The sequence below is a fragment of the Spermophilus citellus genome (genome assembly GCF_964194105.1).
Source record: "Spermophilus citellus genome assembly, chromosome: 4".
NCBI classification, from domain to species: Eukaryota; Metazoa; Chordata; class Mammalia; order Rodentia; family Sciuridae; genus Spermophilus; species Spermophilus citellus.
Window position 1 is genome coordinate 115668762 of NC_138185.1, and position 16172 is coordinate 115684933.

A 16172-nucleotide genomic window follows, 5' to 3' on the forward strand; every position below is an offset into this window, starting at 1 on the left:
TTTCGGGAGGCTGAGGCAGGGATGGCGAGTTCAAAGCCAGCCTCAGCACCTTATCGAGGCCCTAAGCAACTCAGTGAGACCCTGTCTCTAAATAAAATGCAAAAAAGGGCTGGGGATGTGGCTCAATGGTTAAGCACCCTGGGTTTAATCTCCAATACAAACAAACAAACAAAAAAAACCCTTAGTTCAATTCTGACTCTCCTTGGGAAGCCCAGGAAAATAAATAAGGGTCTTCTAAGCTCATGCTTTCGCCTGCCCCAAATGGCCAGATCTAGTCAGTGTAAAGGCTTCTCTGACAGAACTGAAGTCAGGAGCTAAGTGGGGGCCTGGATGATGGGAAATGGGAGGGTATGAGAAGGGTAAGCCTGGGCCAGAGAATCCCAATGACAGGACCACTCCCGCCCAGAGGACCATGAGCAAGCCATCACCCTCCCCAGGACTCAGGGTCTTCTGCCATCACCTTCCACCTTCTCACAGACTATTCGGGATGGGACGTTTACAAGTGCTTTAAGGAGTTTAAGGAGCGTGTGAGGCGAGCCTTGGCTGGCTTCCTTGCCCTTCAGGGGTCATCTTGGCCCAACTGCCCATTGGTGGTTCTGCCTGGTGGGTCTGGTGGGTTAGGGTGGAGGCCAGAGTAGCCGTTGGGTACCCGAGTTCAGCAGGTGTTTTAACTACACCTTGGAGAGCCACATCCAACCCCCGGAATGAGCCTGGCCAATAAAGGCATGAGTTTATGGGCTTCATAAACATTTTACTAGAGAAATCAAGGCCTCAATTACCCAGTGGCCTCTTCCAACTGATAGCTCTTCTACTGGGGCCTCTGTGAAGTCCCCAGGCTGAAGTAAGATAGAATTGGCTGAGTTCTGGTTCATACGAGGTTAGCCCCCCGCCCCCAAGCTGACCCCCTCACCATTCAGGTTTTGCAAATTCTGCCTTTACTCACATCTCCAGAGGGCTTGAGACTCCCTGCCAACTACCTCAGCCTTGTCCCCTGCAAGGAAAGGTGACTGACTTACTCCCTTGGAGAAGTTAGCGCCTAGCCTTGCTCTTCCAAAACCTCTCAAGTCTCGGTTTTTCTCTCTTTCTTTTCTTTTTTTTTTTTTTTTTTTTTTAACTTTGTGGTGCTGGGGATTGAACCCAGGGCCTTGTGCATGGGAGACAAGCACTCTACCAACTGAGTTATACCCTCAGCCCCTTCTCAGGTCCCTGTTAACTCCATATTTTACCATCTTTCCTCAAAGATGGATGGCAAGTATTTACTCTTTGCCAAGGATTGTGCTAAGCACTTCAAAAATCTCTCTGATCGGATCCCCATGTGCACCAACTATAGTGATGAGAGCTATTAAGTGAGAGATTATTTTAATTGCCCAAGTTCACACAGCTCATCATAGTGTGTTCAGATTTGAACTCTGGTCAGGTGCAGTGGTGCACACCTATAATCCCAGCAGCTCAGGAGGCTGAGGCAAGAGGATCATGAGTTCACAGCCAGCCTCAGCAATTTGGTAAGACCCTATCTCTAAATAAAATACCAAAAAGGGCTGGGGATGTGGCCCAGTGGTTAAGCGCCCCTGGGTTCAATCCCTAGTACAAAAAAAAAAAAAATTTGAACTTGGTTTGGTATGAAGCCAGGGTCTTTGCTGTTACCTGTTATCTCTGCAAAAGCTTCTGGCAAGCATTTCCCTACGAGGAGCAGACATCTTCCTGTGTGAGACCTCTACCCTGTTGGTGACAGCCCTAGCATACCATAAAGTGTGTGTCTTGTCCTGGGTCTCTGCAACGACATGGCAAATTGGAAGGAAGCAGACAGGGGCAGATCTAGGCTACTGATGAAGCTGGAAAGGAGCCGTCCTCGCTGGTGGGACAGCCAGGGAGAAAGAGCAGGAGAAAAGGCAGTGGGGCTTTGACACCTTCCCTTGGGCCTGGAAATCCAGAATATTATTTCAGCTTGTCATCAATTTTTTTTAAATTATTGAAAAATAATTCATAACCTTTTTTTGGGTTCCTGGGATTAAACTCAGGGGACTCAACCACTGGGCCACATCCCCAGCCCTATTTTTTAAAAATATTTTATTAATTGTTGTTGGACCTTTATTTATTTTTATATGGTGCTGAGAATGGAACCCACACATGCTAGGCAAGCACTCTACCACTGAGCCACAACCCTAGGCCCCCAGCCCTATTTTTTAATATATATTTTTTACTTGTAGATGGACACAATAACTTTATTATTTGTTTATTTTTATATGGTGCCGGGAATCGAATCCAGTGCCTTATGTATGGTAGGCAAGAACTCTACCACTGGGGGCTGGGGATGTGGCTCAAGCGGTAGCGCGCTCGCCTGGCATGCGTGCGGCCTGGGTTCGATCCTCAGCACCACATACAAACAAAGATGTTGTGTCCGCCGAAAACTAAAAATAAATAAAGAACTCTACCACTGAGCCACAATCCTGGCCCTCCCCCAACCCTAAGTTGCCTGGGCTGGTCTCAAACACAAACTTCATGTCTCAGCCTCTTGAGTAGCTGGAATTACAAATGTGTGCTACCTCATCCAGTTTCATAACCATTTTTAAGTGTTCATTTCAGTGGCATTAAGTATGTTCATATTGTCGCACAACCATCACATCTCCAGAACTCTTTCCAAAGTAAAACTCTTGTTTCCGTTAAGCAACAATAATAGATAATATTGCCCATTAAACAATATTAATAATTCCTATTTCCCCCTCCTCCCAGTCCCTGGCAACCACTGTTTTACTTTCTGTTTATGAATTTGTCCACCAACAACTAATAAATTATACTTATACTTCATATAAGTAAAATTTGTCTTTTTCATTTTTTTGTGATACTAAGAATTGAACCCAGGGGCAGCTGAATCACTGAGCTCTATCCCCAGCCCTTTCTATTTATTTTGAGGCAGGGTCTCACTAAGTTGCACAGGATGGCCTAGAATTTATGATCCTGCCTCGGCCTCCTGAGTTGCTGGGATTATAACTGTGCGCGGCTTAGAGTTTGTCTTTTTATGACTGGCTTATCTCAGAGTGCATTAGGTCTTCCTCAGGTTTCATCTATATTGTAGCATGTGTCTGGATTTCCTCCTTTTCTTAAGACTGAATAATATTCTATTTTGTGCATAGACCTTTTTGCTTATCCATTCATCTGTCAATAGACATGGTTGCTCTATCTTTTAGCTATTGTGAATAATGCTATGAACTTTATCAGATATCTTTCTGAGTCCCTGCTTTAAATTATTTTGTATATATGTCCAAAAGTATCTCTGGATCATATGATAATTCTACTATTTACTTGTTTGTTTTTGGTGTTGGCTGTTGAACCTGAGCCCTCGTGCATGCTAAGCCTGCTCTGTCACTGAGCTGCACCCCAGCCCTGAGGTCTAATGTATTGAGGAACTGCCACTCTGTCTTCCATAGAAGTTATATCAATTTATATTCCTACCAACAATGCATAAGGTATCCAGGGTTTCCATATCCTCCTCAGTTTTTCCACTTATTTTCTATTTCCATTTTGTTTTGAGATGGAATCTTTCTATGTTGCCCAGGCTGACCTTGAACCCCTGAGATTCTGAGTGGCTGGGACTACAGGTGTGTGTCCAGAACCCAGCTTATTTTCTACATTCTCTCTCTCTTTCTTTTAGTACTGGGGATTAAACCCAGGGGCACTTAACCACTGAGCCACATCCCCAGTCCTTTTTATTTTTTATTTTGAGACAGGGTTTCACTAAGTTGCTTAGGGCCTTGCTAAATTGCTGAGGCTGGCTTGTGATCCTCCTCCTCAGCCTACTGATAGGTGTGTGCCACCATGCTGGGCTTATTTTCTACATTCTTATGGTATCCATTCTAATGGGTTTGAGATGGTGTCCTCTATACGTTTTGTTTTACATTTCCCTAAATATTAGTGTCTGGTTTTTTTTGTGTTTTTTTTTTTTTTTTTTTTTTGCTTCAAATTCTAGTGTGTATTTTATACTTAAAGCCCTTCTCTATTTGCACTGGCCACATCAAGTGCTTCATCGCTGGCTACTAGATAGTGAGCTCTCCATATATGCAGGTTCTGAATCCTCAGATTAAATGGGCTGGGGTTGTAACTCAGTGGTAGAGCTCTTGCCTAGCATGTATAAGGCCTTAGGTTCAATTCCCAGCACTGAAAAAAAATTACAGCTGGACTTGATGGTAAACCTCTATAATCCCAGCCACTTGGGAGGTCAAGGCAGGAGATCACAAGTTTGAGGCCAGTCTGGACAACTCAACAACACTCTGTCTCTAAATAAATAAATAAATAAATAGGCAGGCAGGCCTAGAAATAGATCTGTGATAGTACTTGTCTGCCATGTGCAAGGCTCTGGATTCAAGCCTTAGCATTGTAAGAAAAAAAAAAAAAAGCGTCTGTACTGAACATGTATGGACTTTTTTCCTTGGCATTATTCCCTAAACAATATAGTATTACAACTATTTTCATAGCATTTATATTGTATTAGTAACTACAGGTAATCTAGAGATGGTTTAAAGTATACTGGAGGGTACTATAGGATGCATGTAGGTTATACACAAATACTACACCATTTTATATAAGGGGCTTGGGCATCCACAGATTTTGCTTTATGCAGAGGGCCCTGGAACCAATCCTTCATGAATCCTGAAGAATAACTTATTGGAAAATGTGGTTCTAGAGGGAACAGTTGGGGGCCATGGGAGGAGGTGTATGGGATCCAGGCACGTGTCTGGAGCTGCCTGAGCAGGAAGTGGGTGTTCAGAAGGCTGCATGTCTTGCTTGGTAGGGTGGGTACTAGGAGGAGATTGGCCTCAGGGACTTTCAGAGGACTCTGGTACACAGTCAGCCCTCTGGAATGGCTGTATGAGAAGAAGGCAGTCAGTGCCACTTTGCCAGTGCTGCTAGCTTTGGCAAAGGCTGTTGGAATGCTCCATGCAAACATGCCTGCAGCTCTTTCTAGCCTCACACACTGGACAGGAGTCGCCTGTAACCAAGGGGTGGGAGGCCTCTGTTTCCTTCCCAGCACTCTTCCTCGACCCTGCACTGCCCCCTGCCTCCCCCTGGAGCCTGTCTAATCAGATCCAGGCCTGACCTTGCCAGAGGTCCTGGACCAGGAGGAAAGTGCCCCCTCCCCTCCCTGAGTGGCCCTGGATCAGGCTCTCAAGAGACCTCTCCCCTCGGGGTGATTTATAGGGGTGTCCAGGAACCGTTTCCTGCCGGTTTCTGCTCCCTCCCAACCCAACGATTGCTGTTCTCGCTCTCTGCCCTCTGTCTCTCTCACAGCTTGGCTGTACCCATGGCAGGGGCTGGGAGAGTCCTCCCCAGATTGCCTGGGGACAAAGGTGCTTTCTTCTTTCTTTTCCCTATGGTATCTCAGGCCCTCCACTCTGGTAGGACTCCCAGCCACTGTCCATTACTACCTTCATCCAGTTTGAAGTGAGGGACCCAGCACTGTCCCCACCAGGCCAGCAAGTGCCAGCAGGAGCATAAAATATCCACAAAGTCACAGCACCACCACATGTCCACACCACTGATGTCACTGACAGTCATTCGTCCACACTGGGTGCGCAGAGATCCAACCCTCAGTCTGTCCAGCCTCCCATGTCTGTCCAGGGTCTCCCCTGAGAGAGACCATGAGGATCCTAATGCTGCTGGAGCAAGAATAGATTTGTGAACAGAACGTGCTCCACCCTGAGACTGCAGCAGGCCTGAGTAGCTGTGGATCCTTTCCTCCCCTAACTTTGCAATGAAAAAATACTATTGCTTGTGACCCAGGAAAATTCCAAGCCTCCAGTTAAGATGAGTAGTAGTGCCCAGAACATGTGGCCACCGACACGGCCCACTCGTGAAGAAGGGTGGAAGCAGAGCTGGAAGGTCCCAGAAGGGCTCTGTGTCTATCCCTTTGTTCATGCTGAATGCTCTGGCCTCCCAGCAAGCCCAGGGGCACCTAAGGGATATGCAGGGCTGACCAGAGGAAGGGTAAGGATTTAAAGAGGGGAAAGAAAAGGGAGGTTGGGTGACCAGGACACCTGTGAGGCCAGGTGGACTCCCAGAGGTGGGGCTGAGGACTATCCCTAGGCCTCAGTACCTTCTTCTCAGTACCAGTCAGAAGAGGCCAGTTCAGTTTGTAGTCTGCTCTGCTGTTACCTGCTCTGGAGAGAGAAAAACCTGCTGGGAAGTGATAACTAAGGGACACCCCAGCAGAGGGCCCAGGACTCAGTTTCCTTTTGTAGAATGAAGGGATTTGCTTTTGAGTGGTTTTCGAGGGCTTTCAAAGGCAACACTTCCCTTCAGATTAAGTGTTAGGCAGAATTGCCACCCAGTAAAGCTGATGGAGGGACAGCAAGGAGCTGCTCTGATGGAAGGGGAGTGTGGGCAGGGAGAGGCTCAGCTGGATTCCAGGGGACCCAGTGTGAGGGATATCAGACTGGCTCCCCACTAGACCTCCCCAGCATCACATTCTGCCCCTGCCATTGTCTGCTATAGCTGTAGTTTAGTCCCGGGGGCGGGGATGGGGGGTGGGAGGGGCTAAGACTGTGGGCTGGTCAGTAGAGGCCAGACTTCTCCACCCCAGCACCCTGAAGAACAGCAGTACTTTCCATGTGTCTTTCCTCAGGCCAGCTCCTAGCTGTGGGTGCCTCCAGGGAGCCCAGAGTGGAGGCCAGAGGCACAAAAGGATTCTGGTTCCTTAATGAGGAGGCATCTGTAGTCAGCACAGAGCCATTAGCTCCCGCCCCAGGTGTGTGTGGGGGGGTGCTGTGAGCTCCTCTCCAGCTGCAGTGAGGAGGGGGCAGGCCACTCCCTGGTTCCCTAATGGGCAGGGCCCAGAGGGCACAGACTGCAGACTCAGGAACCTGGGTGTTGGTTCTGCCTACCCCCCAGGCCTAGGTCCATCCCTGCACTTGGGGTGGGGGGAGGCCTCTACAGCACCTCAGCTCCTCCCTCAAGCCCCTGGACTGACCTACAGGCTTCTGGCCTGAGAGAAGACTGGCTGACTTCCCGTGCTCCCTGGGGATCTTCTCACCCAGCCTGACAGGGTATCCGCTGGACTGCTTGTCCAGCAACCCGAAACCCTCGTGGTCTCAGGGTCCTGTCTGTAAGAGCTACGCCACATGGAAACACACGATAGATCACGTATACAGTGTCAGAATCACAGCAGCCACAGGAGCTGACAGATTCAAACCCCCATCCCCATCCACATGGGGACACTCAAACCACACCCAGGAAGACACAGCCCCACACGCTCACAAAGGGGTGCCCACACCCGTCAGCCGTACTCCCAGGAGGCCCTCAAAGAGGAGGAGGCAGGGCGGGGGATTTTTATGCATGTTTATATTTAATGAATCACATGCAAATGAGATGGAGAATGCGCCACAAAGGAGCCAGCCCCCAGAGACTCTGGATGGAAGGGCACAAAGGCTTGGCCTTTCAGGCTGCCCTGGAGTCCAGACCAGGCCCGTGGACTGAGGGGACCCGAGACAGGAGGGCATGGGGGCCACGGGGAGGGTTGCCACACCAGAGAGCCAAGGGCCACTGAGGGAACAGGCTCCAGTGTCCCTGCTGCTGTGGGGGAGGGCTCCTCCTGGGAGGGGAGCGACTGTCCCAGTTGATGGAGTGCCGAGGGGCGGGGCTGCTGCCTGGACAGATGGTGCCCCGCCTTCCGCACTTGAGGCAAAGTGGATTTTAATGAAACCACAGCCCTGGCTCCGAAGCTGGGAACCCGTGTGGGAGGCACCCTTCCCCAAGCTCTACTGGGAGGGGCTTGGGCATGGTGGGGTTGGGGGCAGCAGGGACACTTACCCAGCCTGAAACTGGGGAGCCAGGTGGTGGTGCTTCAGCTCCTCTGCCCTGGCCTCTGCAGACCCCGGTTTAAGCAGCGAGTTCAGATTCCCCCAAAGGTGGGGGGGAGGCTCTGAATATTTATGACACATTGTAATGTAGATTGGTAGGTTTGACAGTCTTCTGAGAGACTTGTCACCTTGGATGGATACACCACCCCCTTGGGGCATGTGGAGAAACTGCAGAAGAACTGGGGGTGAAGGAGGATAAGAAAGGACAAAATACCCTTCTGGACCCCATAACTGGGATCTGACGACTTTGCTGTGTCTCTGCTGGGCAACGTTAGACTAATCGGTCTCCTCTCTGGGCCTCGGTTTCCAATTCTAAAAATGATATTCAGGGCTTGCACCCCACATGGGGAGTTTATGAAAATAAGTCCAAAAGCAGCTGAAGAGGTGGGAGCAGGCTTGAGGTCAGTGCTCTCTCTGGCTGGTCTTTGTGTGTAGTTCTGGGGTATCAGTGCCTCCAGGAAGCCCCCGGCAGACCAGCGTCTCCTTGTTGGAGCTGTCATCTGTGTGTTTATCCCACCTTTTCAAAGCATCCCAGCCCAGCCTGTGCCACCTCTTGGGGGTCTCAACCATGAAAAGTGCCGGCACATCACCCACACTGCTGCCCTGTCTCACCAGCCCAGAAACCTCCATGCCCCCATAGGAGTGAGCACCACCTGTATGGGTGGTCACCTACCCTGACCCATCCATGTCCACCCTTCCTCCCTCTGCACCTTGGCAGTGTGCCTTACCATGGTCTTCTCTTCCCCCAGCCATGTCTGACTTCCACGTGCACCCCCAAGCCACCGTGGGCGAGGAGGGCGGCGTGGCCCGCTTCCAGTGCCAAATCCATGGGTTGCCCAAGCCTCTGATCACATGGGAGAAGAACAGAGTCCCCATTGACACGGACAATGAGAGGTGAGCCTCGTGTGGCAAGGACAGAGGCCAGCCAGTGACGCCAGACTGCCCATGGCTCTGGGAGCTGCTGCCAGCCCCCCAGGGTGATTCTGCCGCTGCAGTTGGGGTTGGTGTCCATGTGGCTTGCACAGCCCCAATTCTAGGCTCATGGACATGCTCACGAGGACTATGTGTGATGACTGTCATACTGGGAATGAGGGTGCCCGCCTGTGAGAGTCCCAGCATGTCTGTGATGACAACTGTGTTGTCATCTGTGTTGTACCTGGTCCCGGGCTGTGTCTCTGATGCTCAGTGTCCCTGTGGCCCACCGTGCCAGTAGCTGTGCTGGTGGTCAACTGTGTCTCTCCAACAGGTACACATTGCTGCCCAAGGGAGTACTGCAGATCACAGGACTTCGGGCCGAGGACAGTGGCGTTTTCCACTGTGTGGCTTCGAACATTGCCAGTGTTCGGATCAGCCATGGGGCCAGGCTCACTGTGTCAGGTGAGGGCCCTTGGCCTGCCAGTTCTTCCCCTTGCCAGCTTCCTAACTCAGTCCCACGACTGGCCTCTGGAGCCAGGGCCACGTAGTGCCAGCTGAGCAACTCCCAAGCTCAAAGCCCAGTGCTGGTGGCTAGAGGAGGACCAGAGGGTGGTGGAGGAGGTGGGTGGGAGGTCCACCTGGACTCCATTCTCCCAGGGAGGGCCATCCTCTCATCCTCAGGCTTGCCCATTGCTGAAGGTCCTGTGGGGTGGGCTGGCCTGGGGGAATGATGTGCGAGACGCCCTGGTTCCTTGGCATCTCTATGCCACAGGACCTGGTTTCTGGGTGGGATTTATCCTAGGTTGTGGGTAGGTGAGAAAGTGTGGCCTTTCCCTCCCAGGCTCAGGCTCGGGGGCCTACAAGGAGCCAACCATCCTGGTGGGGCCTGAGAACCTCACCCTGACGGTGCACCAGACCGCAGTGCTGGAGTGTGTCGCCACTGGCAACCCGCGCCCCATTGTGTCCTGGAGCCGCCTGGGTGAGTCCCACAGCCTCCACCCTGCCCCCACCCGCCCCCTGGGAGGCGGTTTCATGGTCTCATCGCCCAGCACTGGGGGGACTTTGATTCCTGTTTGTTCTCGTGGGGGTCAGACCTCTCCCTGCGACCTGAGGAGGGGCCGAGTTCCCCCTCCTGGCAGGACCAGGGATGCAGGCCTGCCCGCTACATTCTCCCTCCCCGTGCAGAGCTGGCTTAGCTCCCTGGGTTACCCCGTCCGTCCGTCCGGTCCAGCGCTGTCCCCTCTTTGCCCTGGCCTCAGCCCTCCAGAACCCTCAGCGCAGAGTCTCCTTTCTCTTGCACTCACTCATGCCCTCTGTACCCTGTTGCACCCTGAGCTGTGCAGTCCCAAGCCCCCCAAATCTCAGCCAGTCATCCAGCCCTGGCTCTGGGCTCTCCTGGTCTCTAGCCTGGTCCCCTAGCCCCCCAGCCTAAATCCTGAGGCAGCTGAGGGAAGAAATGAAAGGGTGCAGATGGGCCCACATTGTCTGAGCAGAGAGGTCACTGGGGGAAGGAAACTCTGGAGGGGTGGGGTGGGGTCGCATTCACAAGGAGACTGTACCACATTGTAGCAGCTGAGTGATCAGGGAAGGAGGGGGCAGCAGGCGGGATAATGGAGTAGATTTCACCACTTCAGGGACTGAATGGGGAGCTGTCTCCTTGTGTTCTGACTGTGCTAATCTGATCCTGGGGTGGGGGGAGGGTCTGGGTCCCTGGGAGAGGCTGAGAAGAGTGGCCTCACCATCAGGAGCCAGTAGGCATTGCCGGAACCATCTGGTCCAGCATTTCCCAAAACACGATTAGAAGGGATAGAATGCTCAGTGGCCTAACAAATTCGGGAAACAAAGTTAACCAGGTCCCTTAACTGCAGGACTTCTCAGAGCCTTTATATTAATGGGCATTTAAACTGACCATCCAGAAGTGGAATGGATATTTGACCATGGAATTTTTTTTAAGAGAGACAAATGAGGTTGGGAAAAGTTGATGGACTCCAAAGCCCTTCCTTTATGGACTGAGAAGTAGGAAAGGGACTTGAAGGTTAGCAATCAGCAGTTACTGTGGAATCAGGATGCAGGACTCTGTTGTGGGCGAGAGCACTGGCCTGCTCTCTGCCACCTCTGGGGGCAGAAGACAGGGGTGTCAAGCCAAGATGAGGGCTCTGGAGAAGACTGATGGAAGGGTGGACCCTCTGGAATGTTCCTGTGCCTCCCCTCCCCCACTTCCTTCTCAGATGGCCGCCCCATTGGGGTAGAGGGCATCCAGGTGCTGGGCACGGGAAACCTCATCATCTCAGACGTGACAGTCCAGCACTCGGGGGTCTACGTCTGTGCAGCCAATAGGCCGGGCACCCGGGTGAGGAGAACTGCCCAGGGCCGGCTGGTGGTACAAGGTAGGGACCAGCCTCGCCGGAAGGGGGGGGCCCTCCGCACTGCCCCTCCTCCTATCCCTCTCCTGCCCAGTCCTGCCGCTTCAGCATCCCATGTCACCCTGTACCCACTTATGCCCTGTCCCTTGCCACTCACCAGGTCCCGGCAGCAGCTCTTGGGAGTCTGGGGGACGCCCTCGGTTGTGCAGCCCATGTGCCCCCTCCTCCCTGGAGTCCCGCTGGCCACCCCCCACCTCGCTCACGCGCCCCCCACGTGCCGTTCTTATTCACACGTGTGGCACTAACACGCTCACACCTGCCTGCCTGCGGCTCCCTGCGCGACTGTCATTTTCACACGTGCACGTCAGCGCCCGCCGCATGCGCAGAGCGGCCTGGGCGCCCAGGGCACTGGGCCGCTGCCGCTGACCAGGTCAGCCCTCCGTCCCAGCCCTGGGGCTCCGCTGTCCCCGGGACCTGGGCTTGGATCTCCATTCAAGAGTGGTTGTTCCCTCCTTGAGAGCAGAAGGGATGGGAAATGGGGGAATTAGGAACTTAAATGCCGCTTGTTTAGCATTCCATGTGCCGTTAATCTGTCCAGATGAAAGTGATGGAGCATTTCATTTCCTGGGTGTTAATAGAGGCCTGAGGCTTGGGATTGGAGGAGAGCGGAATGGAGTGTGGGGCTGGGGGACCGTTCTGAGGGCTCATCCATCTCCCCGTCATTACTGCCTCCGAGGTGCAGCCAAACCTATTAGCACATTTATTTATTTAACAATTTCCTGAACTGGGAGCTCAGCTTGATTGCTTTCGGATACAAATGTCAGTCTTTTGAGTAGTGGTTACAATGGAGTCCTCTCTTGGGTCTGCCAGGGTAGAGGAAGGAGGGAGGGAGGCTGGGGTCCTGCTAGCCACATGGGGAGTCTCCAGGGGGCCATGAGTGTCCCAGCCCACCTCAGCCCCTGGCTGCCTCCCCAGCCCTTCACGGGCAACTGTCTCTCCCCTCTCTACCTGGCTCTCACCACTCAGTGCTCCTCTGTGCCCACCCAGCCCCAGCAGAGTTTGTTCAGCATCCCCAGTCCATCTCCAGGCCGGCTGGAACCACAGCCATGTTCACCTGCCAAGCCCAGGGAGAGCCGCCCCCTCATGTCACGTGGTTGAAGAATGGCCAAGTGCTGGGGCCAGGAGGCCATGTCAGGCTCAAGAACAATAACAGGTGTGTGTGTGTGTTTGTGTGTGAGTGTTCGCATGTGCACACTGTTGGGGAGAGGACTGGGGAAGAGAGGGAAGGGGCTGGGTAGTGGCCTAGTAGGCTGTGCAGCCCTGCTGGGGAAGAGCACAACACTGGGACTGGAGACTCAGGTTCGCGTCCCTGGGAAACCTCAGTCAGACAAGTTGCTTGTCTAAAGGGACCCAGTTTCTCCATCCCTCTCAGGAGGGGACCTGAGGCTCTCCTCTCCTTGCAGCACACTGACCATTTCTGGAATCGGTCCTGAAGATGAGGCCATCTACCAGTGTGTGGCCGAGAACAGTGCTGGTTCGTCACAGGCCAGTGCCAGGCTGACCGTGCTGTGGGCCGAGGGCCTGCCTGGGCCCCCTCGCAATGTCCAGGCTGTCTCTGTGTCGTCCACTGAGGTCCGTGTGTCCTGGAGTGAGCCCATGGTCAACACCAAGGAGATCATCGGCTACGTCCTGCACATCAGGAAGGCGGCTGGTGGGTGGGCCTGGGGGGCACAACCAGCTTTGCACCCCCACACCATTGTTTCCCATCCCTTTCTACCATGAGTGTCCCGGAGAGCACCCTCCTCTCCTTCCCCCACTGCGTCCCCACTGCCCTCACTTCACAGGTGTTGGCAAGGTTGCCTCTTGTTCCTCACCCCACCCCCCGCCCTGCGCTTTGCCTCCCCAGACCCTCCAGAACTGGAGTATCAGGAAGCAGTCAGTAAGAGTACCTTTCAGCACCTGGTGGGCGACCTTGAGCCCTCTACAGCCTACAGCTTCTACATCAAGGCCTACACACCAAGGGGGGCCAGCTCAGCCTCCATGCCCACCCTGGCCAGCACCCTGGGTGAAGGTGAGACTGGGTGTAGAGTACAAAACCACAGACAGAAAGTTTTGATGAAGCCCTTACATCTTGGCCTCCTCTGCCTTTAGCTCCTGCCCCCCCGCCACTGTCCGTGCGGGTCCTGGGCAGCTCCTCCCTGCAGCTGCTGTGGGAGCCCTGGCCCCGGCTGGCCCAGCATGAGGGTGGCTTCAAGCTCTTCTACCGCCCTGCCAGCAAGGCCTCCTTTACGGGTCCCATCCTGCTGCCTGGAACTGTGTCCTCTTACAACCTCAGCCGGCTGGGTGAGGCTTGGGGCTGGGTAGGGAGGAGGTGGTGTGGTAGGGGTCACCTCCCCGCACCCTGCCAGGATGGAGCTGGCTGGGGGGGCAGTTTCTCACAGCCTCCAACCCCCAGACCCCAGGGTGGTGTACGAGGTAAAGCTGCTCGCCTACAACCAGCACGGGGACAGCAACGCCACTGTCCGCTTTGTGTCTTTGAGGGGAGCGTCTGAGAGGACAGGTGAGGGCTGGGACGGGCGGTGGAGCTACATTAGCCTGAAGGAAGGAGGACAGGGCCTGAGGGGGAGGGAAGCAGGCCAGGTAGGAGGGTGTAAGCCTGTAAACACACAGGCTCAGACCTGTGGGAAGCTTGCTGTGTGGCATTCTGTGTGATATTGGTCAAACTACTTACCCTCTCTGAAACAGTTTTCTCCTGTACAAACAGGCATAATAAAGCCTGTCTTAAAAGCCATGGCAAAGTGCTATTCCCAGTATCTGGCCCAGAGTTGGTGCTCAGTAGCTGGTAGAAAGAACTGGAAAGGTTGGGCTGGTGTCACATAAGTGAAGTGGAGGGCCTGGTTGAGGGAGAAGGAGCCCCAGAGGCTGGGTGTATGGGGGTACTCCAGGCCGGGAGAGCCGCAGCCCCAGCCTGCCCCTGCCCATTAGCTCTGAGCCCACCGTGTGACTGTCGGAAAGAGGATGCCACCAACCAGACGTCCACCACAGGCATTGTCATTGGCATCCACATCGGGGTCACCTGCATCATCTTCTGTGTCCTCTTCCTGCTGTTTGGTCAAAGGGGCAGGTGGGTACTGGGAAGGGCAAGAGGCTCGCTGGGGTGGAGGCTCAGCCCTTGGGACTCCTGCCCCGGCGTCCCCTAATTCTGCTTACCCTTTAGGGTCCTCCTGTGTAAGGATGTGGAAAACCAGCTCTCCCCTCCCCAGGGTCCCCGGAGCCAGAGGGACCCTGGCATCCTGGCCCTGAATGGGGTGGGCCGCGGAGAGCGAGGCCAGCTGGGCCGAGGTGAGAAGTGCGTGGACGCCAAGGAGCTGGAGCAGCTGTTCCCCCCAGCCGGGGTGGTGGGGCCGCCTGGCGCCAGGCCCACTGTGAGTGCCAGAGAAGCTCCTTCGACCCTGACCACTCTCCCACCCTGCCCCGGCTCATCTTGGCCTTGGTCATTGGCCTTAGCCAAACTCTGGGTCTTCTCTGGGCACAGAAGTCCTGGCCATGCTCCTCTGCACCCCTGTCGGGCAGAGGCCTGAGGTCTAAGCCCAGGGGTGGGATGGAGCCTGAGCCCGGCCCTGGGGGGTCTGTGGGCCCTGCCTGGGTCCTCCTGCTGACCCTGTATGCTTCCTTTCCCCAGCAGGATCCCACAGCCCCTGTCCCGTGTGAGGAGACCCAGCTCTCCACGCTGCCACTGCAGGGGTTTGGCCCTCTGGACAGGAGGGCGACAGAGGTCAAGACTCCCTGCACAGGCCCTGTGGCTGCCCCATTGCCCCTGGACAGTGGCCCCGACCTCCTTGGAGAGGGACAGGTGACCCAGCTTTCTGAGGCACCCGCTGCCCAGCCAGCTCACTCCGGACAGTAGCCAGGGCCTGGCAGGCTCTGCAGGGGGTAGCCCCCGTTCTCAGGTCGAAGGCAAGAGTTCTCCTGTTATGTGGGCTTCAGGTGGCCCTGGGCTGCCCAGCACTTCTGTCCTGACTGGAGGCCGGGGTGGGCCAGGCCTAAGGGGCCTTGGCAGGGACCCTGGAGCTGGAGGGGCCCTAGGGAGCCTTCCCTCCTCAGACTGACGCCCTGCCTGCTGCCTGGTCCCCACCTGCCTGGGCACTGGGCGGCTGGCGTCCCTTAAACGGAAGCGAGAGGAAGGTGAACTAGACTCAGAGCCCCCCGGCCGGCCGCGCACCCTGCTCCCTTGTCTTCTCAGGACCGAGTTCTGCCCTTTGGCTCAGCACCTACCTCAGCCGGAATGAATGTCCTCGGGGGAGTGGGGTGGTGGCCTAGTCCCTGCCCCACAGAACCCAGATGCACCTACCTCAAGCCCCTCCCGGGCACCCCTCCCTCCCCACGTGTTGTCCAGAGTTAAGAAAGAAAAAGAAAAAAGAAAAAAAAAAAGCACGTCCCCATTTCCAGGTGTGAAAGAAAATGTCTACCTCAAGGCTCTGGCTCCGGGGCCTGCGCCCTGGACCCTCTGCCCGGCCTCTGCTCTGCCCACTTCCCCGCTGCCTCCCCCAAGAGGAGGCCCGGGCCCAGTGACCCATGGGGCCTATAGAAACGAAGAGGAAACTGGTCAGAGGGAAAAATGTGAAAAAAGCCAAAAATGAGAGGAAATGGATTCCTCGAAATGTAAATTGTTGTCCCAAACTAGCCACCTCCCAGCAGCTGCCATCGCCTGCCTCCTGCCCACGCGCTGTTACCCTCTTGGCACACCTGTCCCCCCTCGGGATCCCCACGACCCTCTCCACCTGGGCCTGGGGAGGTGGAATGTCACCCATAGCCACAGCCTGCGTCCTGTCCTTCCTCCTGGGGCAGCCTGGCCCCCAAAGGTGCAGTGCGTGTGGTGGGGGGCGCGTCTCTGGCCAGGTCCCCAGCCCTCGGTGTGGCAGGCCAGCGGCTGACCCTCTGGGGGCCCTGGACCCCCTCTGTCAGCAGATGTGACCGGGAGGTGTTTTGATGGAGGTGTGTCTAAGGGCCCTTGTGACTTTTCCTTTCTGTTGTGAACTACTTA

The 16172-nt window shown here is 54.7% G+C and overlaps 1 protein-coding gene across 2 annotated transcripts in view; it reads left to right on the forward strand.

Moving 5' to 3' along the window:
* The window catches only part of IGDCC3 (immunoglobulin superfamily DCC subclass member 3), a 40858-nt gene extending 24913 nt beyond the window's left edge, over window positions 1–15945 (forward strand). Inside the window, exons 3-14 of one of the 2 annotated variants that reach the window (XM_081289156.1) lie at window positions 8600–8744; window positions 9097–9227; window positions 9607–9744; window positions 10994–11152; window positions 12176–12341; window positions 12592–12839; window positions 13035–13199; window positions 13280–13471; window positions 13584–13688; window positions 14114–14252; window positions 14346–14553; window positions 14811–15945. In XM_081289156.1, the coding sequence (XP_081145282.1) occupies window positions 8600–8744; window positions 9097–9227; window positions 9607–9744; window positions 10994–11152; window positions 12176–12341; window positions 12592–12839; window positions 13035–13199; window positions 13280–13471; window positions 13584–13688; window positions 14114–14252; window positions 14346–14553; window positions 14811–15035 (2021 nt within the window). In that variant the 3' untranslated portion in view covers window positions 15036–15945. The remainder of the gene's footprint in view (window positions 1–8599; window positions 8745–9096; window positions 9228–9606; window positions 9745–10993; window positions 11153–12175; window positions 12342–12591; window positions 12840–13034; window positions 13200–13279; window positions 13472–13583; window positions 13689–14113; window positions 14253–14345; window positions 14554–14810) is intronic. The other variant, XM_081289157.1, reaches the window with a different exon arrangement.
* The last annotated feature ends 227 nt before the right edge of the window (window positions 15946–16172 follow it).